This window comes from Phycodurus eques, chromosome 20 (genome assembly GCF_024500275.1).
Source record: "Phycodurus eques isolate BA_2022a chromosome 20, UOR_Pequ_1.1, whole genome shotgun sequence".
Lineage (NCBI taxonomy): Eukaryota > Metazoa > Chordata > Actinopteri > Syngnathiformes > Syngnathidae > Phycodurus > Phycodurus eques.
Window position 1 is genome coordinate 4,316,109 of NC_084544.1, and position 27,365 is coordinate 4,343,473.

General features: G+C 42.3%; 1 protein-coding gene across 1 annotated transcript in view; it reads right to left on the reverse strand.

The window, feature by feature from the left end:
• Positions 1-26,461, reverse strand: part of efna3a (ephrin-A3a) — a 43,021-nt gene extending 16,560 nt beyond the window's left edge. The window contains exon 1 of the mRNA XM_061664562.1: positions 26,200-26,461. Coding sequence (XP_061520546.1) covers positions 26,200-26,318 — 119 coding nt within the window. The 5' untranslated portion in view covers positions 26,319-26,461. The remainder of the gene's footprint in view (positions 1-26,199) is intronic.
• Between the last annotated feature and the right edge of the window lie 904 nt (positions 26,462-27,365).

Below are 27,365 nucleotides of genomic sequence, written 5' to 3' on the forward strand. Positions count from 1 at the left end.
TCGTGCCCCGTTTAAAGGCATGGAAATGCCATTACCCTGTTCCAGCCCCCCCCCCCCCCCCCCCCAAAAAAAAATAAAAATAATAATAATGTGGAAAATAGCACTCTCTAGTGTTGTACTTTATAAAACATTGAGTAATAACATAATTAGAATGCAAAGAGTTACACCGTTTTGGGCATCATGATTAATTCGTGCCTTCTGGTGTGCGACTCGGCCACCAGGGACAGTATGATACACTCATGCATACACAAACGAAGAAGAGTTTCACAACTCCTTCACGTGACTCAAGTCAGCTGCAGTATCATTAGTTTGACAGTAAACTTCAACTGGGAAAAATCGTCCGGACTACCATTTGTATCGGAATAAGAGTTGGGAAACACTTCCTTATAGTCTTGTAGACATGACTCAAAAAATGGTTTCATATTACTTCAAAAACGCGCCCCATCCCTCTGCAGTTGAGTAAATCATTGTTAATATCGTACACGAGGCTATTGCGGATTTTATTGGTATGTTTTTGTAGGTTCGGTGCTACCTTTGCATGAGGGTCAAGCAAACAGGTGTCACGTCATATTACCCACACACAAACGCGCACGTTTCTAGGTGATGAGGAGCAATGACGGCGGGAAGAAAAAGGAGGAGAGGGCGATTTAGAGATTGCAAATTAAAAAAAAAAAGTGAAGACAGACAGAGAGATAAGAGGATAACGCCCCCAATACTCACCCCCCCAGTCTCCCGACCCTGCCACCCTTTATGATTGTCTCCCCTCCCCATCGCTTTGTGGCGTCTATCAACCGCTTGGTAACCTTCAGAAGAAGAAGAGGAAGAAGTGGAGATGATGAATTGCGAGAGGACGCAGATTAGCAAACGTGGACGGGATGATGAAAAATGACAAACAAGGAGGCGGGGGGCAGGGGGCAAGGTGACATTGCCTTGAAGTGGAGAAGCCGGCGGCTTTTAGCTGGAGGACACGGGAGGAACGCACTTTTGACTGCTTCCTGCTGGGAACACGCACACTCGCAGACGGTGCCTCCGACTCCGCGCCGGCACCTCCGGCCAAGGTGGCGCGCCCGGCCCGATAACCTTCACGCCACGCCGGCTCAACGCGCGCACGCTCAGTGGAGCCACAAAAAACAACGATAACGTTGCCCTGCCGGAGACACGAACGACTCCTGCTCGCGACACCGGAAGGTTTGCCGTTCAATTCCATTTATCGGACTGCGCCAGGCCAGGGTGGGTTTTAGTGCTAATGGTGTTGATTTGGGAGTGGGCTGAGGGGATTGTAAAATGACTGTTAAAAATATATATAGTTGTACAAATTGTGCCTTAAAAGTGCCTGCCACCTACACTAACTGTTGAGTCAGGATCGATCCACATATTGATCCCAACCTTGGTACTGATATCCATCTATCTTCTACATATTTTACATCATCTACATATTCGATATCCAAAAAGTACTATCTCAAAAAATACTACTGCAGTACCACCATAATGGCCAACAAAGTAGGCCCAAGTGTCAAAACGAGAAGTACTGTATATTTCATATGATATTTATATTTACACTCGATGACAAGAATATGATATTGTAAAAACGATATTCTAAAATATTTCTTGAGTAATAATGCATTCATTTTAGTTTAAATTTTAAGAAACAAGTGGCAATTAATGGGGAAAATTGGATTCTTTAATATTTCCCTGGAAACTTTTTTAAATGAATCCTGGATTTTAGTTCATCGATAATCCCAAAGAAAATTCCCCAAAACACTTAAATGCCATCAAATTTCCTTCTGATTTAGCAATTTGATGAGGCATTCAAGTTAGTTATTAAAAAGTAACAGTATCGGATCAATAACAAATCTGGCCGTATCGCAAGTATGGCTCACAATGGAACGGACGGTGGCCCTAAAGGGACAAAATGCACCACGTTTGTGACTTTGTTTTGACACCAATTACGTGACATTACGAGTTCTGTATATATTATCAACACGCTATCGCATTTTATGTCTCCAAATGTACACGGTACATTAAAAAAAACAGTACTGTACTGTACCAACAATGTCATCGCATGGCTTCGACTGCTTCATCAGACTGCATGTGACCAAAAAAAAAAGAATGAAATGAGGGATGGCTCATTCACTGATGAGAAACACTTTGGCCTTATTTTTGGGCCAATTACCTCCACTTTCATTGGAGACACCTGAACACACACACAACGCCGACTCAGCACAAGTCAGCCGAGTGACAGACACAGAGATCCGATGGGGCGCCTCCCCCAGGAAACAAAAAAGCACTCATCCATACTGATCTTAAAACAACACCCCCCCCCCCCCTACCCCCACCCTCTCCTTCCTGCCTTCTATCGGCATCACTCAACGCCTCTCACTTTTATTGTCACTTTATCCAAATATGATCCTTTCTTTTATTTTTTTACTGCTCATCTCTTCTTCTGATCACACCATCATCTGTCATCGACATCAAATAAGTATTCCTGGCTGTCGTAATTTGCGATGCATACAGAAGAAATATGTTTCATTTTTCATGACTAAACCATGTCTGCTTCAAACTAAAATGGCCGACTTCCTGTTCAATTTTGAACATGGGTCCATGTGACTTTTTCGGGCGTCGTGTCACGGTAGACACGTCTACCCAATTTCTTCTCAATCAGTGAAACTGGTGTCTCTTTCATGACCAAGCCATGTCTGCGTCAAACTAAAATGGCTGACTTCCTGTTCAATTTCAGACATGGGTCCATGAGAATCTTTTTTGTGCATTTTGTCATGATAGCCATGTCCACCTAATTTCATGTCGATCGGTAAAACTGGTGTCTTTCATGGTGAAGCCTCCAATGGTCCAATTTTAGGATCATTTTTGCCATTTCCAGAGGTCTTTCAAAGACAAACTACAAGAGATTTTGTCCGATTGCTGCCAATTTACAACAACTTCAATAACCCAGGGGTGCTCAGTAGCGCTCCCGGGGGAAAAATTCAACCCCCAAAGCCTGTTTCGAAGTCTGCTCCTTTAGTTTGAAGCAGCCATTTTAGGGCCATTTTCAGGGGTCCTTCAAAGATGAACTACTCCTGTTGTCCCATTGCTTCCTAATTTAAACCTTGTATACTAGACAGTATTGCAAAAACTGCTAAACGTTTGCCATTTAGTCATTGCCTTTCGGCGAAGTTCGATGAACCGCCAGAAAACATCTGTGCCTTCTTAGTAGGAGTGCTTTAGGTATAAAGCCATTAGTCGTGAGTCCTCTTCCATCTTTTGTCTATTTCCTCCTAATACTCACCCTCCTTTCCCGTTGTCTCCAGCTCCAAGATTCCACTTAAGAATCCATTTTAGGACCAGAGGTGCTCCTGCCCCTGTACTTCATTGTTTTCCAGCCAGCCCCGCATTTAAAAACAGCAGCGAGCGAGGTTATCTTCCAACGGCCCGATTCTTATCTCCACTCCGGTGGCGGGGAGAGAAAGCGTTTGTTCCCCCGCCCCTCCCTCACCCCTCTTGTCCAGCGTTTGACAAACGAGCCAACAAATGGACTGTTGGAAAGCAGCAAAACAAATAAACAAATCTCACTTAACTAAATGAAATGGCGCAGCGGCGCATACCGAGGCTATTACCGATGATTCCGGCTGCGTGCCCCATCTAATCTCTTCTTTTCACACTTCTGTTCGTTTTTTCTGGTGGTCTTGGGGGGGCTGCGAGGGGGTCCCCTTGGACGCTACATTGACCCTCCCGCTCTGCAGCCAACAGGGGGGGGGGGGGGGGTCTTGTTCTTCTGCGGCGCTCCGCTGCACATGACTGCAGGACCTCCTTCAGGGAGCAACAGGAGGAAGAGGAGGAGGATGAAGACGCTTCTCCAGTGTACTACTACGATTGCTGGATTTGGCATTACGGTCCCCATGGCAACCGGGCTCCAAGGCCCGTCGAGGATGCAGGTCATCGGCCATGACGACGGGCGGCCAGAAAGACGGCATTTCCTTTTCGCGATAAAAAGACGCCCACTGGAATTTGAAGGAACTATTGATGTTGAAAAAAAGGCCTTGCCCTTCAAAATAAAGGTTTTCCCAGCTAAATTGACTTCTTACTCCACTTCACTATGAATTATCCCAAAAAATGTTCTCAGCGATTTCAAGTGGCCGGTGGTGAAAAACAAAGCTATCTATCCATCTGGCCATTCATTCCTCTTGGCTACAATATATATCAATCGATACATTTATCTGTCTATCCATCCATCTCCATATATTTACCCGTCATCTATCATCCATCGTGCTAAAACGGCACATCGCACGGCAAATCTAAACACGTGAGACAATTCGCAAACAGCTGTAAAAGCAATTGTGGCCACTGGGGAGCGGCCACACGGCGCCCGCATCCAAGTGACTTTATTACGACGAGACGGAGGGCAGTTCAAAGGGGCTAATGCCCTCCATTACGCCGATGCCGCTTTAACAGCGTCTGCTAGTCAACAGTCAAATACACGGCAGGAGCGGTGGAGCACAACCACGAGAGGGGGAGATAGATGTAAGGAAGAGGAGGGATGATTCCAATTACACTTACAGCAAGTGATCAATTAGCCTGGTACAACGGTTCAATTAGAGGCTACTCAATGTTAATGGCAATAAGCACGACTCTATTTGGAATGTGCGGCCACTCGAATGTGGCGGTGAGAGGAAGGAGGGCATGATGGGTTTAAAAAAATAAATAATGTAGCGCATGCAACGCAACAATATAAATAACCGTCTAATGTGTGGCGACATAATGGTGATCATTTGGAGGCTTCACCATGAAAAAGACAGATCGACATGTAATTCGGTGGGCTTGGTCTATCATGTAATTCCAAGAGATCCTTTTTCCTCAGCCGTCTGATGTGGGCAGAACATGGCATCAAAGTTTCATGATCACCGGGAGGCTTTACCATGAAAAACGACTTTCAATGCCAGTTTAACCGATTGACTGTAAATGACTATCAAATCGATGTCATTCGGTGCACGTGTCTATCACGACAGGGCGCTGGAAAAAGTCTCAAGGACCCATGCCTGAAATTGAGGAGGAATTCGGCCATTTTGGTCGGAGGCAGACATGGCTTAGTCACGAAAAAGATATCAGTTTCGCCGATTGATAAGAAATTGGGCAGACGTCTATCATAACAGGACGCATTCTACTGAACAGGAAGTCAACCATTTTGGTTTGAAGCAAACATTGGTCTGAATTCCAGTGATCAAAGTTGGATAATCATCTGGAGAATTCGAGATGAAAAAGATGCCATCATCACCACCAGCCGCGAATTTGGGTGAATTACACAACGTCTCAAGGGCCCATGCCCAAATTTGGGAATGCGAGGGCCTTTTTATCACTGCCGTCCGGCTTTGATAATCTTCGGCTACACTGTTATTTTCCCCTCACTGTAGAACCACAATGTTGCATTTATTGTCGCTCGAACATAAGCTCGCATGTACCATCGCTGATCAATAAGAGACGGTCTCGAGGATTACGGGAGCCTGCAGCGTGGCATCGAGGAGGGATATCAAACGCGACCTCCCGGGCCACCTCCGCTTTATTTCAGTCACAGCAGCCACTAATTCACGAATTAAGAGCAACCGACTTAATATGCTAATTGGGGCCTTTTAAATGAATAATCCATCATTTTTCATGTCAAACACCCCATCCCTTAAAAGACCGTCTGTGACCCTATTGAAACAAGTCCAAATATTTGTTCTCTTTTTTGCGTCCTTACCTTGCCGCCAGGTACATTTAATACATGCAATTGCATGGCGGCCAATGGGGAACAATGAGCGGGCAGAGTGAACAAATACGCCCACGCTCGCCCACGAAGCGTTGGCGGTCTCTTGAGCCCGAGCTACAATGCAATTTGTGCGCAAATAATTATCCGCTTGTGTATAAGTAGCTGCAAAAAAAAAAAAAAAAAAACAGGCCACCACAAAGAGATTTGTGGACAGTTAACCGTCACTTTTCACAGAGGTTAGGGACCAAGATAATAACAAAAATATGTGACTAAGAGACACAGAAGTAAAAATAAACTTAGCTCCTCCCAGAAATACAAAGCTCGTCTCTCGGAGGCGATGTATCACTTCAGCACAATTGCTACTTTCCTATACGACTGGGCTTTGGCGGCATCTTCTGGCATCTTAGGCCATTTCAGAAAGAGCACAACACGATAAAAAGACGGGCAGATGGACATTTTGAGTCACAAGCAGTCGGGCAATCTGCTCCACTTTGTCACCACTCGCACACAAAAAGCTGCTCGCTACATTATTGCACTCCAGTGACTCCCGGCTAAAAACAGTCCACATCAACGTTTTACTCTGCTAACGGTCTTGGTACTGTGTGCACCTTACTGTATGAGTGGTGGTGAGGTTTTAAGACTTGGTGGCACAACAGAATATATTTAAACCGGTTTTGCCACATTTTTTGATTAAATTCAGTGGGCAATGTGCAGTTTAATACAGTAAGCCGTAGCAATAGTAGTCGTTTTTCACAGCGGAGGAAGACTATATGCATGTGATTATGGTTATAATAGCTGTCTACATATGTTGCGCGACCATTTGTGTTCAAATGCCCATTGCTTAAAGTTTTTATAATACCGTCTATGCCATTTCCCATTATCTGTTAGCATTAAGCTAGCAAACCATCTGCCCAAATTGCTAAGTTGTGAAGTGAATTGCGTTCCCTACCATACATTCTATGCTTACTAATATACTACTACTTACTAATACCGTTCTTAAAACTTTTTTTTTTTTTAATATAGTCTCTCTAATCGCAGATTTTTACCTGCTGCGGGTGGGTCTAGAACATAGCCGAGATGCAAACACTAACACTTGAAACCTTGAAAGTAAAATAAACGATACTGACGAGCATTTCCAGCCCCCGTAGGACGCATCAAAGCGAATGAAGCCACAACAAGCCGATGGCCAGGTGAAGGTTTTGCGTCCCCGAAGGCCTCGAGTCTGCACCGAGGAGGCTCGGCGGACCAGACAAGCGTCTGACAGACAGGTTTCGCGCGGCGTACACGGACTGCGTGTGTACGGCACAGATCGCCCTATAAACTGTCAAACGCGACAACGTGTTCCTGTCGTCTTCCTGAGGCGCGCAGGACTTTTTATTTATTTATTTTGGGGAAGGAGAGAAGACGAAAAAAAAAAAATGCAATTACTGGTAAACACCGAGTCTCCGCTGCTGCCAATGTGCCCCGGCTACTGGGATGATTCCTCACAGGGTGTATTTGTGTCTCACTAATCCTCCTCACCGGCACCAGGGTGTCTCGGAGTGGCAATGACTGCTGTTGCCGTAGCCCACGCACGAGCTCCCGCTGACCTTCGCCGGCTCCCCGGCACAAAGGCAGTAAAATAAAGCGCACGCTATAAACCGGTGGTTCTCAAACCGGGATCCGCAAACAGTTGCTCGGCGGCCGGCAAAATAAGTTGCAATAAATGATTATGTCGTGTCCTTTTGAAACGTGCATACCTACATATGCCGATCTGCAAGGTAATACTGCAAAACAAACATACAAAACCAGTAATAACATTGCCCCACGTATTGGCGATTCGGAGATTATTTTAATGCTGACACACAACGCAAAACCCCATAGACGGACTAACAAAACTAGCATCGATGTCGCGGTAATTATAAACCTTTAAACAACTTATATTTGAACACAATTGGTACGCACAAGTATATATTCTTCATGCGCTGCAAACAATAACTAATATACTGGAGCTTAGCTGCGACACTCAATCTCGAAGTAGTCTGTGTGTACTGTACCGCCCCTTGGTGGCCAAAATGCTCAGCCCCTTTCCTGGGATAATATCAAGACTTTTGACTTTAATATCATAATATGACAATTTCATCTTGCAAAAACACTCCTTTATTCTCGCAAGAGTACAACATTTTCTCCGGACAAAATACGTCTTCTGTCTTGTAAGGTTACGGCTTCTTTTCTCTCTCTCTCAAAAAAAAAAAAAAAAACATGTAATTATTGTCTTAGCACTACAATTTTTTTGTGCAATCGAACAGAATCTGTGAGCCACGTTCGTCTTTGAACAACAACGTGGGAAATGGCCCAAATGACCAATTAAATGTCTGCTTCAAGCCAAAATGGCAGACTTCCTGTGCCTTTTCGGGCGTGGCGTCTTGAGACTTTTTTGCGGCGGTACTCATGATAGACACACCTACCAGATTTCATGTTGTTACGTGAAACTGTACTCTGGGGCTGAATTTTCCAAAAACGTTCAGAAAATAGAAACAATGTTCTTTGCTCTTGTCTATATCGATTTTCCCGCTAGTATTGACTTCCAGCAAGGACAGCGGATCCTGTAGATTTCTTCTCACTTTCTCTTTAACCTTAAGCGCAAGTCTGTTGAATTCTAATGGATTAATTAAGGGGCGGCGGGTATGTGGCACGTCACCTCCGCAGTCATTTGCTCTGCCTTCCCAATTCACCTTGCACACTTGGCGCATTAAATACACTTGTGCGCGTGTCAATTGCATAGGAACAAAGGTACGTAGCACAGAGGGAAGCATAAAACTATGTATAATTATGCACACGGAAATATCACATTGATAAAGTGGCTCTAATTTCCTGTATATGACATCGAATGACTGAAATGAACAGCAGCATCACCGCAGTCAATCATATATTTTAAAGTGCTATTTAGAGTGCTTTAAATGGTTTCTAACACCACAACAAACTTGGAAGAAGGCATTCATTGGATATTTTATTTTCGTCAACAGCACTTCTGTAATCAGTGTGATTTTTAGAAGAGTGCACAATGTGATTGCCAATTGTACTCAAAGAAAAAAGTGGTCCAAATACGTTTTTGTTTGGCTGTAAAACAACACGGCAAAGTGTGATTGGCATTACTTTAGAGAAGTGCTTTAGAGTTTTACATTTAAATCTATGTGGATTTGGATGACGTAGTTTTTTTTATTGAAAACATCCAACTTTCTTCCTCACACACATTATGACGTTATTCTCGTAAGATGGTGACATTTATCATTAAATATGACTTAATTGTCTTTAGATTATTTTTTTTCCGATGAAAAGATACACCGTTACTCTGCTGATGACATCACGTCTAAAATCCAACATTTTTGTCATACTTTGTCTATTGTAACAACAAAAATGTCAACCTTTTCCTCACAAAATTCTTTCTTTTTAAAGCGCTGAATTAACATGCCGTTAGTGCCAGATCAGCAAAATAATGAAGACAAGGTCCTTTATGCAAATCAGCTTTGGCAGCACGCGTGCTAATTTGTCATATTACCTCGATTGTCAGCATGTGGCCACACGTCACCCACGAGGTCGTGCATTTTTACGCAAATTTTAACGAGGTGGGGAATACGTCGGCCTTAGCCTTGAGCTGTCATTCAAAAAACAAAAAAATAATTCACCTCCCAAATCTGTCTCCTGAAGTATCCTCCGATATCAATCACAACGTAAATCCTCACGGTTTTTCCGCCAGATAATTAAGAGGAGACGGTGGTGGCGGGCGAGCATACGCGATCAATCTGCGAATCAGCGGACCAGACTACACCTAAATTCCGAATCGGGATTGGCAGCTGGCGAACTAAACGGGTCTAAACTGACGGAGACGCGTTTGGACGGCGAGAGGCAGACGCCCGCTACGCCGGTACCGACGCATAATTGGGAATTAATGGGACGGTAAAACTTTTAATTCCGAGCTTCAGCCCAAGGGACAAACGCACAAATTTGCATACAAATGAACACAATTTCCTGTTTGTTTCGCCATGCAAACACAAAAGGATGGAAGATAGAAGAGGAGAGTGGGGCCTCAGAAAGGCAACGGAGCGCACACTTCAAACGACGCTTTGGTTTGAGAAAGCACTTTTTACGCCCAGCACATCCTGAAGGACCACAAGATTACACTTTTTCCCCAGAAAAAAATACATAATATTACGACTTTATCCTCATAGGATTTAGCTTTTACACAAAAATAATGACATTAAAATAAGAATTAATTTAAAAATTACACAAAAAGGCTTTTGTTCTTTTCCTGGAAAGCAGCGACTTTGTTCTCATAATATTGTGACTTTTTTCACACAAAAAACTCAAAATATATGTAGAATTTTTTTTCTTACCTTAAATCTATGTCTATATTTGCTTTTCTTTCTCCCGAAAAACATTTTATTCTCATAACATATACTCATATTCTCGTTTTCCGCGCAAAAATCTGTCTCACTTCTTTTAAGAGCTTGTTTTTTTAACAAAAAAAAAAAAAAAAAAAAAAAAAGGTCTTTGAAAATTTATATTTCGGAAAACAACTTTATTGGCAACTTTCCACAAAAGAAATCTAAAAAAAAAAATGTTTTTCTAAATTCCAGAAACATCTCTCGTAACATTTCTCACAAAAATCTTGACTTAGTTCTCGCAAGAATATTAAATATTTCCTTGAAAAAAAAATACTGTTTAATCTCAAAACTATTCATGAAAGATTGCATTTTTTTTTAACCCAAAAAAATTCTCAACACACATTTTTTTCTAAAGCACCTGTTTTCCGAAAACCCAAAAATTATTTTCGGAATGTTACAACTTTTTTTGTTTTTTTTGTTTTTTTAATTGCAATAATCCAATTTAGGTCTTTTTCAACTATTCTAACACAAAACTTTTTCCACAAACAAATTCCTAAAAAACAAATTGTTCTAAAACTTTTCTGGAAAACTACAACTTTTATTTTCACAGGTTTATGACTATTGTGGCAAGATTTAAACTTTTTGTTCTACTTCTAGTGTAAGTACTACTTTTTTTTTGCCTCAAAATTATGATTAAATTCTCCTCAAATCACGACTTTTTTCCTCTTCAAATAAATATGCTTTTATTCGTGCCAGCTGATAACGATCTTTGAGCCGAGCTCCGAAACGCACCCGACCGATCACTTCAAACACTTCCCCTCTCTCTCGCTCTGTATGCGATAGCACATTTACTACTTCAGCGCTCTCATGGGGGAACCTTTCTTTTTCGCTGCTCTCATTTGCACCTGGAAATAACAAGCGAGGGGGAGCCGCCTCTCCCAGCTCACGCGCCAATTAAAGTGGACTGATCAGAGAAGGAAGAAGACAGAATGACACTCATCCCTGGGGTGGGAGGTGCACAAATGCTAATAGTAAAAAAAAAAAAAAAAAAAAAAAAAAAAAAAAAAAAAAAAAAAAAAAAAGAATCGTTTTGCAGTGTAATTAACAAATAGCGCCTCTGTGGACCTTATTTTGAAGGGAGGCGGGGAGGTTCCTGATCTTTCCGTGCTTGCACAAACGCTTTGCATGTCAATGACTTGCAATCACGTCGCTATTATGCTCGGGACGCCAATGTCAATAAGTAGCGAGGCACACAACGGAGCGCAGAACCTCCGCCAAGCTTGAACCCGCTAGCATTAGTGTTTTGTTTACAGGCTACTTCCCGGTTCAAAGACAATAACGTAAAAATGTATTTAGCTAGTTGTACAGTATAAGGCGCTACAGCGGACGATCGGTTGGCATAGCTGCCTCACAGTTCTGAGGTTGAAAAAGTCAGCGCCCGCTTGCACCGTATTCCTCGGCAGGAAGACAATACGACGGTAAGAAGCCCAACTGTACTAAACACTGTGCGGTCGACTCGGGTGGTCCGACCTTACTTAAAACTATGGCAGACATCAGAATACACTACAAAGGGTTAGCAACTTCTCATTAGTAAGCTGTGCGGCGGCGCATGGTGAAGGTGACACAGCATACGGACGCCTTTGACGGGGCATCGGGGAGCCATAGCTCATATCACAGCGGAGGAAAAGGTTGCAGACATTTGGGAGGAAGCAGGGGGCCTTGGCGGGACTCTGCGGGGGGGGGGAATGAGGGGAGCGGAAGATTTCTCCTTGCTTTTCACACGGGCCAAAGTGGCCACCGTACATCTCTGTCAGTACACAAAAGAAGATTAACTGCAAGTGAAATCAGACATGCTTGCACCGGTGACGAGCAGAGCGTATACCACAAATCGAAAAATGTGGCAGGTGAGGAAGTTGGTTAGTTTGGTATCCAGGTGGCCAGTTTGTTCACGAATTTAGCGAGTTAGACAATAAATTCCGCATCCCGTCTGCTTTTTAATTCAGACTTTCTACTTGGCCCGTCGGCCAGTTGGCGACTGGGTTAGCCAGTTACTTTGTTGGATGGTTGATCAGTTGTCTATCTCGCTTACCAGTTAGTTAATTAATTTGGTCGTTAGCTAGCTATTTAGCAAGCCAGTCAAATGAGCTGTTAGCTATTTAGTTGACCAGTTAGTTTGTTGGGTTTTTAATTAGATAGAGTACTTAGATATCCCATTAGTTAGTTAGTTAGTTAGTTAACAGTAAGCAATTTTGCCAGGCAGTTTGTTAGCTATTTAGGTGACAAGTTATAGTTCCTTAGTTAGTTATTTAGATATCCAGTTACTTAGTTGTTTGGTTAGCCAGCCAGTTAGCACTTTAGCTGGCCAGTTAGTTAGCTATTTCGATGAACAGTCAGTGAATTCTTGAGTCAGCTATTTAGAGATCTAGTAGATAGTTGTACGGTTAGCCAGCCAGTTAGCAATTTCTCCTGCCAGTCAGTCAGTTATTTAGTTTAGCGATTGAGATATCCAGTTGATTATACAATGATGAGTAAGGAGAATTCTTTTTTGTGTGAAAAATTCAACTCAAGCACAGATGGATGGTTTCGGTCTACCCGCGATTTCGATAGGATCAAGTCATCTCCATCGCCAATGTCGCCCAAAGATGGAAAGCAGCGAACCGGCAGTTCGCCGTCACCACGGGGCCTCCGCTGGCCACCACCCTCATCAGATTGCATATTCAGCGCTCTGATTAAATCTGTATTTAATTGGACTGGATCTGGTCGTGATTGAGCGCTCCCCCCGCCGTTTAACCCGCGGTCCGCTCTGTCAAGTCAGTAGAGGGAAAGTCCGGCGGGGGAATTGGGAGCTGGGAAATGAATACCAATGAAGCGGACTACTGCACCCGCAGGGCTTCACTTCTGAACCGGACCGCCTCGGACGATACGGACACAGCCCTTCTCAATTAGCGCTCGTAAAGACACTAATTAGGTTGATTAGTTTTCTTTTAGAGTGCACAGCAGCAGAGTGGCTAATCAAAACTTTAATCAATTTGCCTTCTGGGCAAGGGTGGAACAATCAAACGATGCGTTCAGGTGTCTCACAGACACTGTAGAGTTATGTTTATGACTAGAACGTACAGTGTGTATACACAATTTCCCCCCACCATATTACTGTTTATCTTTCGGGCACCTGCTATATCGCTTCCTTGTATAGGTGCGGTCTTGAGTCACATACTTGGACTCGAGTCAGACTCCTGTTATGAATTTCATGACTTTAGACTCGACAAAATGTGAGTAGAAAAGACTTGCAACTCAACTTGGACTTGAAAAGCAATGACTCGGGACTTCGGTTTGACTTGAAAAGACTTGCTACTTTGACCAAAGCGCTGAGAAATCCAAATTCATAACTTCTCTTTCTACGGCTAGGCTTCGTGTTCATTACAGTCTGGTTTAGTCAGTGTAGTGTTCTCAAAAATCAGTCTTGTATTTCTTTTTTTCTTCACTTTATTTACCAATCAATCAGCAGTTAGTATGCAGTTCAGTGTCTGGATATCCAGTTAGTCAGTTAGTTATTTACTTAATCAGTCGGTATGCTAGTTAGCCAGTTTGTATAGAAAGAATTCAGGCAGATGGAGGTCACCAAGAAAACAAAATGGAACCTTTCATTTGAGGAAAAAATGGAAATTGCTAATTAGGGATTACAACCTGTTTGATGGATTATTGCAAAATGTACATTTGGTGCACACTGGAAGCAGCTTGACACTTATTTTCACAAGCACACCTGAAATGAAAAAACACACCAGCCGGAGATTTAAATAACATGATCATCGGCACTCTATCGCTCTATGTTAAAATGATGCGTTACAATGTGTGCTTTAATGGCACAAGAGGCTCCGTCTGTGGAAACACACCAGCGGGTATTAGAGCAATTTTCACACCAGGAATCCATCTTGTGTGTCACACTTGCTTTTACCGTCATAAACAACAACCTCAGGCTGTATGGAATATTGTCGTCGCCACGCTGCTGGACTCCTAACAGTCCAGGCTTCGCTGCCTACCCTACTGTAAAAAAAAAAAAAAAAAAAAAAAAAGAGGAAAGAGGTGCCTTTATTTCCTCTTTCTGTCACCTATGGCTCACGCTTTCGTGAAGGATGGACTCTTCCCGGGAAAATGGGAAGCTTTTCACTCTCTCCGCCATCTATTTCTTTCAAATCTACATCTACATTTACACCAGGATGCGGACCCTGGGGGTGGGGGGATAATTTAAATAATACATGAAATGAGATTTTGTCTCTTAAAGATTAATACATTGTGGATGAAAGCAAATTAAAAGTACTTTTTTTAATTTAAAACAAATGGTGTACAGTAGCTAGTGAATGCATTAGTTATTTAGGCACCTACCTATACCTATTTATCAGGACAGTTTGTTAGCTATTTAGCTAGACATTTAGTAGTCAGTTTGTTAGCTAGTTTGTTAGCCAGCTAGCAATTAGCTAGCCAATTAGTTAGCAGTTCGTTAGACATTTAGCCAGCCAATCCCTCAGCAGTGATTTTGGCAGTTAGTAAGTGAGTGAGTTAGCGATTTAGCTAGACAATCAGTTTGTTTGGTCGTAGTTTGACAGCTATTTAGCTAGCTAGTTAGTGGGTTTGGAGGTAGTAATTTAGTTAGTTAAGTTGGTCAGTTGCTACTTAAGACAATTTGTTGGTGAACCAGTTCGCTATTTTGCTATTGAGTTAGCCAATAAGTGATTTAGATAGGCCAATTAGTGAGTGAGTTAATTATTTACCCACCTTGTCAGTTTCTCTATTAGCAGCTATTTACCTATTAAGTTAGTTAGTTCATTCCTTTGCCCGTTTATTCCTTTGCTCGGTCACTCGCTCGTTTGTTCGTTAATTCGTTTCGCTTTCAACTTAGATATCAATATATTGGATAAAATAAACTTTAAAAAAAAAAATCACATTTGGCTGCAAGCTTATATGCATAACGAGAAAAACAATTATTAAAAAGGCTTTTTTATTCCAAGGCCAAACAAATGTACTTAACTCCGCACGTTGATGCATACATACCCGCACTGCCTTTCATTACACTTTCGTCCTCTCTCTATTGCTTATTACTATTATTATGTACAGTATTTTATTTATTTTGGAGTGGTAATTCATCTTGCCTTACCTCCTCCAGGGAAGTGGCACAGAATCCCTATAAAGTTGCACAAAGCCTCTATTTATCATCCGTGTGTACATGGAAGCAGCAATCTGTTACACTGTGCGAAGACTTGAAGATAGATACGCACACGCAGCCATAACGAGCCAGTAGATTCGCCGTGAATGAGCTGGAGGGCGAGCGTCTGGGGCCCGCCCACGCACACCCTCCATCCCGCCATCGGAATGCAGCGCAGACGCCTACGGGGACGCCCCGCCGACGCAAGGTGAGGAGACGGTTGAGGAATGCAGAGGAATGCCACACTCGCTCAATGAGTGAATGGGCTGAGCCAAAATGGACGCCACATGACACTGTTTCCAACTATAAATCACACAACAAAACCCACTTGCTTGATTTTTGAGATTTTGAGAACTTCAGATTCGCTGTGCCTCTAGTAAAAGTGAAAAATAATGGAAGAATTCATGTACTGTTATGCCCTCGTGTGTGGGCAAGGAGAGACACAGTCTTTCAGTTTATTGAACGGGACAAACACTCAAACACACAAATACAAAATGAGAACACTCGCAATGCACGCCTCCTGAAGATACACTCATTAGGCCCCGCCCCTTAAAGACACATCCAACACACGAATGTCCACTTCATTTAGTATTTTGTAGTCTTGACAAATTATTTTTTAAAATAACATTTTAAAATATATATATATATTATTTTTTTTTTTAAAGTGCCTGCTTTTCAAATAAACAATCATGAATGTAGTTAAATGTGGATGGTGTAATTTATATATATTTATACTTTTTTTAACATGTCTTCTGCTGAGTATATTTCCTTTCTTTGTTTATTTTTCCTACGGGAAAAAGGAAATATTACTTAATTTCTCTGTGAATACTGCACAATTCTTGACCAGATATGGTCCCGCCGCGATGTTTGTAAGCTTTTGACAATATAAGTCGGGGGATGCATTCTCTCACACGAGGGCAGCCTCAGAGTGTATTAGAGAAGGATTTCAATTTCCTTAAAATGTTCTCATTACAGCTGCCAAAAGAGTCTCGAGCCGTCGTATAATTACATCTTCAAATTGGGGGGGGGGTTTGGGGGGTGATCTCAATTATAGCAAAATAGCTAATTACTGCACACTTCGCACTCTGGTATCGCCCTTGTGGCTAAAATAATGACTTCCTGCATGTGCCCGTGTTTGGCCATTTGGTCAAGACTCATGCATTATTCACAGAGAAATTAAGGAATGTCTCTTTTTTTTCCCCCAAACAACAATGAACAAAGGAAAAATCAGAGGACATTGAATGTCCATGGCGCAGGTAAAAAGTCATCTGGTATTACTTACACCACCATCAAAAAATATATAATTCAAACTATTATTACCAAGTGGTTGCTCTTAAAATTAATCAATGTCACAAATGTAATAAAATGAAATAATCTAACTACTAATAAACAAAGTACCTTACTGGCTAACTAAATAGCTAACTGACTAGCTGACTACTTAGCAAATTAACTGGCATGGTAAAGAGCAACTAACTAATTGGTTAACGAAATAGCTAACAAACTAATTAGCTCCCTGACTAAACTGCCGGCTAACAAACTTGCAAACCAACTACATAACTGGCTAGCTAAATAGCTAATACACTACCCCTAGCTGACAACCTGGTGCATTAACAAGGCCTGCTAAATAACTTGTGTAACTATCTGGTTAGCCGGTCCATTTGGTGTCATTTGGACCGGTGTCGCCTTTGGGTTCCTTTGCCCGGTTCGAAGCTGCTAACGGATTTTGGCGACACAGTACATGAAGGACCCCGCTAACCTGTTAAAGTTCTCGCTAAGGTGGACCGCCATAATGTGAAAAGGTTATTAAGGCCTGCAGCAGGAGAGAAAAATTCCACCTTTGCTTCCTATCTATGACTTTACTGATTAAATGCTTCCACCAGCAGCATATTAACAACCTTTACTTTTAATTAAAGGCTAAATAAGCAAGAGCAACAGCCCCAGGTTTATGTAGTGATTTGATGGAGTGGAGGAACACGGCTGTACGTTTTTTGGGGGGGGGGGGTTTGATTCTTTTATCCAAAGTGTGGGGACACAGACATATTTTTTAAAGCTGTAAACAACAAACTCACAATATTTGGAGATACAAGCTTTTCATTGGAGATATGTTTTTTTTTTCTAATTTCCTTGTTGCTCTTTTCAAGGTTAAACTTAGAACATGTACTATGTACACAGTGAAGCAAAACAAGAGTTGTTGAGCCGTAAACCTAACAGCCTACATAATAAGCAATCATATTACTGTATACATCTGTCAGAAAGAAGACTGAACCAGATTTTCACGACAATATCCTTGTCGGCCGTCACTCCGGCGAGGTCTGGCTCAGTGCAGGTGTGTTATTTTGGATGCCCGAGGTGCGGGGAAGCGACTGACAAGCTTCATGTATGAAATCAATTCAAGCGTGCTGGACCCAAGGCGATAATTGCACGGGCGAACCCGACGGAGCCGCCAATACTTTTGACGGAATCAAATTAAAAATACATTTGGACACCGTGCGCCACAATCGATCCTTGCTCACAAAGCGACCTTGTTGTGTATTTTTGTTCGGCTGTGCACTTACGCTTCTTCGCTTAGCCTTTTACCACACTTGGATCCATATACCAGGGTGGTCACATGACCCTCAGTAAGAATTACACTTTCCTAAATCGATTCATCTCGGGAGCTCCCGGCTGGTAGTACAAAAATCTGCCAATTTGGTTGGCCGCAGTAAATTTCACAAACTCATATCATCTTAGCGCGTTGAAATAATGGAAATTACACGAATTCATTGCAGCCTCCCAAAACAAAAACCCAAAAAATGTTGCAGTTATTTTTTAATAAGACAAATCACACTCTATAAAAACATAAAGTAATGACATAATTAAATAGAAAGTTTCGTTTGAGAGGAGAGTAAACTTCAAGTGGGATTTGCAATAAAAAAGCTTGACGCAAGCTCATTTTGGAAGAATTATTCAGCGATCTGTCAAACTGCTGCGTGTTGTGAAGCGAGTTGAGTTTCACTGACATCTTACAGTGCTCGTTTCGCAAATGTTTGCTCGCAAGACAAAGCAAAAACCGGGATTTTGGCGTGCCTAAAAAAAAAACAAGTGAAAGTGTCAAACTGAGGAGCTGACTCACTAAGAACAGAAAGCAGCAGCACAGACAGAAACACTTTGCTTTCAAAATAAACAGTCAAAGATCAACACTTTCATGTTTAACATTTCCACACCTCAGCAAGTTTTTATAATTTGGTGGCATACAATGTTAGCGGTACAGAAGACACGTTTCTTTTTGTTTTTTTTTTTTTTTTTTTAAAATACAGAGCGTACACAGCCGCGCGGCCATTGTGTACAGTTTAATCTATACGCCTTGTAATTGGAAAAGAAATTCTTCTGGAGCCACACGCTCTTCAGTGAAAAGGCAGAAAATATAGATATTCTTTTATATAAAATCGAGACCTTGAAAAACAAAGCTGCAAAAGGGGGCATCCTTTAAGAATGAGGTTTAGATAAGCGCTTGTTCGTATATATGGAGTCCCAATATGAACAATCTGTCAGTGGCTTGGTTCCCAAAAATTGTATTATTCTTGCATTTTGTGAAAAAAAAGCTATGTATTTTAGGGGTCCCCCACACAACAGCCAATTGCAAAGATGTTTTTTTTCACCCTGCTGCAGATAGCAAAAAAATATGCGAGTAAATGAAACCACCGAAAAAATAATTTTCTATAGTAACAGTTTAAACCATTTACATGCCACAACCTATGATCCCAAAATATTTTCATTTCATTTCAAACTCATTTTACAACATAAGCTTTACAAATAGATGGCTTAGAGATTGTTTGCAGACTCTTCGTAACTTCCACTAACCACCCAGGCTAAACTTAGCTCCTCCCCGACACACAAAGCTCGACTCTCAGTTGAGATGTATCAGGACATCATATTTCCTTGACACCAATTCTTATTCAGGTTTGTGGCATCTTTTCAAAAAACACAAACATGAATAGCTGGGGATAAGTTCCACCAAAAACAACACAAACAGGTGAATTTGTGAAAAGTGAAACTGAATATGCAGAGGATTACTCTTTTTTTTTAACATGATCACTCTGTACGAGAAAGTTTTCAAAAACTTTTCCCATTTCAACTTGGCATTGGTGAGATTTAAGTCAGCCAGATGAGCTTTTTTTTTTTTTTTTTTTCTCTCATTCAAAACACAGTTACAAAAGGCTTTCCAGCCACACAAACAAGCCAGATTAAACCCCCAGGAAGAAGAAGAAGAACACCCTGACATTAATCAGGTTACACTGCAGAATATAATACAGATGAGAGAGAATTCAATTTAAAAGGCAAAAAAAAAAAAAGTCGCTTTACAATATTCAATCAGTGCAATTCCGCTTGGTCTTGAATGTGTAGCCGTCATTGAGTGAGGCGGTACGCTACAGTGAGCACGGGGGGGGGGGGGGGGGGGACAAAAGAGGCCGAGCTGCAGGTGGACCGATGTAATCAGGTAGCAAAGTGTGTGCGGGGCTTTTGTCTCGGAGCACCAGTGCACACGAATAAGCCGGCCCCGTGTCCGCATTAGCACGGATCAACTCTCGCGGGTATCATCTGCCCCTAAAACAGACCGCTCTGAAACAAAAAGCCGCCCGCGAAGAGTCCCGCTTCCATTAAGCCCTCGTGCACTTTACATCCTTCCGCGTCATCCGCCCTGCTGAAATTTCTAACGTTCTTGTCCAGCTGGGAACCACCTCCACGTCTAGATGGGCCCACGCAGCACAACAAACAGCTGGCAGCCTGCGAGCAAGCCGACGACGACGCTACATCAGCAGTAAGAAAAGCGGATGGTTTACACTCAGCGAGACACTTCATTAGGTACACGTGCACAGTCTAACAAGATCCGACAAGGGTGTCAATACAGTGGTGCCTTGACTTATGACTTGAATTCTTAACAGGACCACATCATAACTCAAAACACTTGTATCTCAAATCATTGTTTCACAATGAAATGCATGAAAATGCCATAAATCAATTCCACCCTTACAGGAGGGGGGAAAAAAAATAAAAAATAAAAAAAATAAAAAATACTGAAATGTTAAAGTGTTTTAAAAATAGCACTGCATGGTGTTGTACTTTATAAAATATGCAGTAATAACATAACTGAATTGAATGTAAATAATTGAACAGTTTGTGCATCATAATACATGCATATACACGAGGGAGAGGGTCACAACTGCTCAGTAAGCTGCAGCAATATTAGTTGTTTTTCGCAGAGGATAAAGAACACATGCCTGTATTGTTATGTTTTCTGTTTACATGTGTCGCGGCACTGTTTTGTCCATTGCTTGTTAATAACACAGCGCCATCAATGCTAGTTTCGTTAGCCCGTCTGTGGCATTTTTCATTGTGTTAGCGTTCAGTGAGCACTTTTGTCAGACAAAGGTATGTGTATTATATAACATGTATCTGCCGCATTAAAAAAAAATAATGTCATAAATGTTTGACTTTCTTTTTATTTTCGATAATTATAGGGGGGCGGGGAATCTGAATAATACTTTTTAAAGCTTTTTTTATTATTGCCAAATGAAATGTTTGCCTTTAAAAAAAGGAAACAAAGTAATACAATAGTAAAGTATGCTAATTATTTTAAAGACTTACAATAAAATGTGTCATTATTTAGGAAATATTTGACTTTTTTAAAATGAGAACTAAAAATTAACAGTACTGTTTAAAAGAAAATGACCCAACAATTTTTTTTTTCCTTTTCATGAGAATCATTGTGAATTAATTGGTATTTTATACAACCATTTTTTTGCAGTCGACTTGCATGCAAACTAGTGCCATTATTAAAAAGACATTTTTGTGTCTAAGAATTTTGGAAGCTTTTGGACCCATTGTTAGATTAATAAATAAATGACAATTATTGGAAATCCGCTGGAGATTTTGACATTTTAGACTGCTTTACAATTCATGAATAGTATCTGCCAAACCTTGACCAAAGTAAACATTGGATTTCCATGTTCATATAAATTCTCACGTGTTTCCATTCATCTGGTCTCAGTCTTCTTTCAACAGTTGAAAGAAGACTTTGATCTCGCTGAGCAGCGAACGGGGGGGGGGTAGGAAAAAATAAAGTGATTTAGCCCAGAAATGTTTGCCACCTTTTCAATCTCGCTTCCCAGCTCTTCCGTCCCGATGGGAGCAAAATGACTTTTTAAAGTTAAATGCATGAGAAAAGACGGCATTTGGTTTGAAGAAGTGATGTATTTATTTATTGAGACTTTCGACCCCACCCATTTTAAATCCGCACTTGGAACCGGCACTCGAGTCAAAGCAAAAGAGAAAATACAAGGTAGCTCTCTTACTGCGCGATGCGTTTTAAAACTTTAATTTCTCTTTCAACAACAACGTCACAATGTTAATCAACGAAACAATCATTTAAAAAAAAAAAAAAAAAAAATCAGGACTTTTTTTTAATTTAACTAAATACAGTGGTGCCTTGAGATACGAGCGCCCATACGAGTTTTTCGAGATACAAGCTATGGTTCAGCCGATTTTTTTTGAGACAGGAGTGCTCTATGGTGGCAGTAAACTCAGCTCACAATAAAAAACAGTTTGGCAGATCTTGAGCAATTTAGAAGCTGCTTCATGCCACTCCCAGTTGAAGTTTCCTGTCAAACTCAACAGAAAACAAAGAGAGTTACACGTTGTGGATTTTAAACAGACCCATAACTTTGCCGTTAAGTCCGCTAGCTTCATGCCTACACAGTGCGAAACGCCATAGACGGGCCGACAAATTGTACCAAAGTGGCGGTCTTATAACGCTTTAAGCAATGGATATTTGACCACAAATGGTGGAGCAACACATGTAGACATACAATATAACGCTCATATAGGCTTCAACTGCGAATGACATCTAATATTACAGCAGCTTACTGAGTCATTTACAGTAGCTGTGAAACTCTTCTTTGTGTCCGCATGACTGTATTATAATGCCCCGGTGGAAATGCCACATGGGGAACAAGGAGACGCCCCCCGCCCCAACCCCACCCACCTAGTGCTCGCATGCTCTCACGATGTTCTACATCTCCCCCCTCTAATTGGCATATGGACTCCGATGCAAGATGATTTAATGGCTTGCCTGTGTGTGTGATAGCGTGCGTGTGTTTGTGTGTTTTCCCGCCTCTGTCAGCCATTAGCGGGGACATCTGTAACAAGTTGGCCAGTGACGGACCTGGGCGATAATCAAAGCATTCCCGGCTACAGCACGTCTTTGACACATGCAGGCGTCGCTTTTTCAGTGTAAAAAAAAAAAAAAAAAAGTTTTAGACATTACATTGAACCCTTGTTTATCACGTGTTCAGTGGAAATCCACAATATAGAAAAACTATCACAAAAAAAAAACATTCACAGTATCCCTTAGAGAATATCATATAACATCACTTTGAGGAAATGAAGACTCACGCCCTAAGTTCTCCACATAAGAGGCAAAGTGTGTTATCTACAAGCTGCTCATCACGCCCAGGTGAAGTTTACAATAAAACTGACAAATGCAACAAAGCATTAAGCACCAGGGGGCAGTATAATACATACAGGCATACTACACAACACGGAAGACTGTCGCAATTAAGCTGCAGTCATTTTCGTCATTTTTTTGCAGAGGATAAAGAATATAGGTTTGTGAGTACTGTTATACGTGTTGTGTTGTTGTGTGCGTTCAAATATGCATCGCTTAAAAGGTTTGTTACTACTAAAAAAATATCGTAAGTCCAGTACCACTTCCGCCTCAATTTGGGTTCGGAAAACCCTTACAAGAAGTCATCTTTCCTGGAACTCAAGGTAGAAAATGCAGCTATAGAGACCCACAAAAGCCCCCCCCCCAAAAAAAAAATTCAATCAAAAGAGCACATAGGGACATCAACGGTGTGTCAAAGCAGCTTTTCGTCGTTGCCGGCTGCGCGTTATCAACAAAAGCCATTTTCACCACGTTGGCACACACGGCTTGGCATCGCAGTGATCTCATTTCTTGCAGCTGTGCCGAAGCCATCCGCACTCGGCTGCCGTGCTGCGGGCTCAAACATGAAGTCCCCGATTGGTGTTTGCCCCTCAAGGCCTATCGCTCTCTCTCTCTCTCTCTCTCTCTCGCTTTCTCTTTTTTTGTTTGCCTTCTCTGGCCTCGATTCCAGCGCCCTGGAGTTTCTATCTCCGAACAGAACGAAGTGAGAGGGGAAAGGAGCTGCATCGTTAAACACTCGAGGACTTTAGCAGGGCTCACCTAACGACTTTTTTTTTTTTTTTTTTTGAAATCTTGTAGGCCATTTTTATTTCCCCACATAATCTCCCAGGATTTGTCTGTTTTTGCTCCAAACTGGGTCACTTTTTGCATTATTTTAGTGCTCCCCTCTCGCTCGCACCAGTCTGAATTCATTAACGTGAGCGCTTTCTTTAACGCTTCGCCGTATAAATGTCCACTCAAAGCCACACAACGTTGTGACGAACGACGGCACGAGGCAACAATACCCATTCTTGACACCGCGGGACGGCTAATTAAAATTGACAGATACGACGAATACGGAGGATATTTAACGCACCTTTTACGGGAACAAAAAGACGCTAATTTAGCAAAGGACAAGCGGTGAGCAGAAAACGATCCCCCTCCTTAGAGACGGCGGAACTTCGAGTCGGAACGCCAATTTGTTCATGTTTCTAAACGATGAAAACTAGTTGTAATCAATTCTACATTCAAACGTCTCAATTCATTTTTTTATCATTTTATTAGATTTCCTCATTTTTTTTTATTGTTTTTATTGTATTGTATACACGGCACTGTGAATTTCTGGTTAGCAGACCCGCCTCGCAGTTTAGAGGTCCAGGGTTCAAATCGGTGTTCGGGCCTTAGGCGGGGTCTAATCGGAAGACGACTGCTGCGTATTTTAACGCTGTACTGTAGACACCGAGGGCAACAGGGATCTTTCAGTTGCAGGAACGACAAGTACTAAAACCCATAGGTTCTTGAAACTTAAGATGAAAATGTGTCTTTTTGAGACACAGTTTCCCCTCAAAATCCCGAATTGAGAGGTTCCATCAACCCGTAAACAATCGTCCGCAGCTTTCAAACAATCCCTAATATGAATCATCTGCAGTATTTGTACTCCCAGCTGAGTAGTTTAGGAGGTTTGCAGGGAGCAGATGGAGCTTTTGGTAATGAGAAGCAGGAAATTAAAAGAAAGGGGAATTGAGAGGGACGGCCCGTCTGGCTTGAGATGAGGCGGAGGGGGGGGGGGGGGGGGGGGGGAAATAAGCAAGTTTGAGATGGAGGCAGGCGATAGGAGGCGAATACAAATGGACGTGTGGGATGGGGGGGGCGCAGATAGGCGGGGGGTGGGGAGGGTGCAAAGAGGGCGAGGAAGCGGGGGGGGGGGCGTTTCGTTGAGGTTGTCTGAGGAGAGCGGGTAAAAGAACGTGAGAACCAGCGACTGGCTAATGAGGAGACAAAGGCGGCAAAGTCCACATCGATCTCGCCGTTATGCGGTCGATCGGACTTAAAGAGACACGCCGTGGGGGTACAAAGTGCACTGGCCCGAGCCCAGACCTAAATCCAACAGAAAAGCTAAGTGTCAAGTGGCCCAATATTGCCAAGTCAACACGCGCCATGACGACAGGTTTAATGTTAAAATGGTACCCCCCCCCCCCAAAAAAAAAAATGTTGAAAAGACAAAATGAAAATGTATTCTACTTCAAAGTTAAATACAACTGAACTCTACTTCATGTACTGAACCTGATTAAAACAAAAAAGTTGAAGCCACTGTAACATTATGCACAGTTTCAACATTTAATTCAGTGATTCTTTCATATAACAATTCGTAAAGCAATATGAATTGTACATGTTAAAGTTGATAGTTTTTTTAACAAATGTTTTATGGATTTATCATTTTTTTGACATCATAAAAATGTGATATTCTAACACTGGGGAAATGTCCTGTATCCTTATTTCTAGGCTTTAATTGGCAAACTATCCACAGGTGATCATTTTTCAAATTGACATATCACAAAAATCGGCTACTTTAACACTGCAAATTACACGTATCCTTATTTGTCTTGACATTCTTTATCATGGACTAATTTTTTCCACCTTATATTTTTCGGAAAATGTTTTGAAACCATCTACTGTGTACTGACTGTACTGTGCTCTTTTTTACGCCATAAAATTCCGGATACTCTCCACACTGCTGAATGGCCTGTATCCATATTTCCAGTATTTAAGCGCTGAACTGTGCAAACCTTTTCCTTACACATTTCAATTCGACTCGAATCTTGTAAATGATTGATTTTGGTCGAAACTTTTCACATTTTGGAAAAAACTGCTATCTTAACACCATATACAGCATGTATCAACAATACAAGCTTTTAGCAGATTTTTCTTATGATGGTCATTTTTTTTCCCTTCAAAATAAATAAATAAATAATAATAATTTGAGCACGGTGAACTGCCAGTTCCAGGATTCATGTGGTCAACTATACAAGCTTTCTCCTCGTATATTTTCCCCTTTTTCAGTCACATCCTGTATCCTTAATTCTAAGCTTCAACCGACCAAAACCGAATCACGCTTTTCCACAAATTTCACGGGGAAAAAAATAAGATGCGACATTCGAACAAATGATCACTATTATACACGACGGGCATTTGCGAAATGACTGATTTTTTTTTTTTTTTCGGAACGGCACGCCCCGTATCAAATGCTGTGGATGGGGCATGTATTTGCCCGCGCACCTGAGGTTGCCCACCGCCGGGAATAAAATCAGCGCATCTTATTTCTCAAGGCAGATCGAGGCTTGCAGAGTGTGAATGGTCGACCACTACTGTGACAAACAAAGAGCGCCACCCACCCACCCGATGAATGAAGTGAAAAGGGGGGGGGGCTTGCTGCACTTACAGCAGGTTGGAGCTGTTCCAGTACACCGCATGCCGGTTGCTGCCTCTGGACGGCTCCAAGTTGGACAGCACCAGCGTCATGATGCTGAGGGAGAACGTCGCCACAGCCGCCGTCGTCATCGCCGTCAAAGAACAGGAACACGAATAAGAAGGAGAATAATCCACCAGTAGGACACTTGGCACAGGAGTTCAACGCATCCGAGTTACGTGTTGTTTAAGTCCAACGCCATGGCGACGACGAGTCTCTTCACTTTTGTGCCACGTGGGCTCTTTTTTTTTTTTTTTTCCCCGTCCCCCACCCCCCACCACCACCACCACCACCCCCACCCGTAACAGGTGCACCAATTGACCGAGTGACAGGAGGCGACGTTTGGTCTCGTTGCTTTGTGGAGGAGCTCAGCCGCTACCTGCCTTGGCTGACTGCCTCTCTTCCACTCAGCGGCGCCACTGACGCTGGGCTGGGTGCGCGCGCACGCCACGGACACGCCCTCTCGGTGCACCCACGTGTCCATTGCCTAAACATACACACGCGCGCGCGCGCGCACGCGCACAAAGGCACATTAATAAGCATAACACGCATGCCTCACACACTGATTCCAAACACCACACGCACACACATTTGCATCATACACACGCGTGCATTTCACACACAACTCTCTGTCACGCGCACACACAAAGATACACACAACACATACCTCTTATAACTGGGATGTGACTGTGTTTGGAATGAACCAATCACATTCAAACTCATGTTACTGCACCTGTTTTTGCCCAATGTGATATGTATCTGATTCGATTTTTTATTTTTATTTTTTTTCATACCCGACCCCCAGGCCTCTTTTCGTATGTGGATATAAGTCGCATATGCATCCGATCCGAGCTCACGCCGACTTATATGTCGTCACAATTGTCCGACAAACCAAGACGCGACAAAAGCAATGGGCGGAAAACAAGAAGATGCTTCAGAACTGATAAATGTATTCGGCCTTTCCCTTTCCTGCGAATGAACGCGCGTTGTGCCCCTTTGCCCCCCTTCCGTTCGTGAATCCTGCTCGCTACTACGGGCCACCTGTCAGCGTGGCTGTGAAGCAGCAGACCGGGCCTGGGCTCAATCTGGATGCACATTAATGATTCAACAGGAGCTGGAGCACGGATGCGTGTTCCATT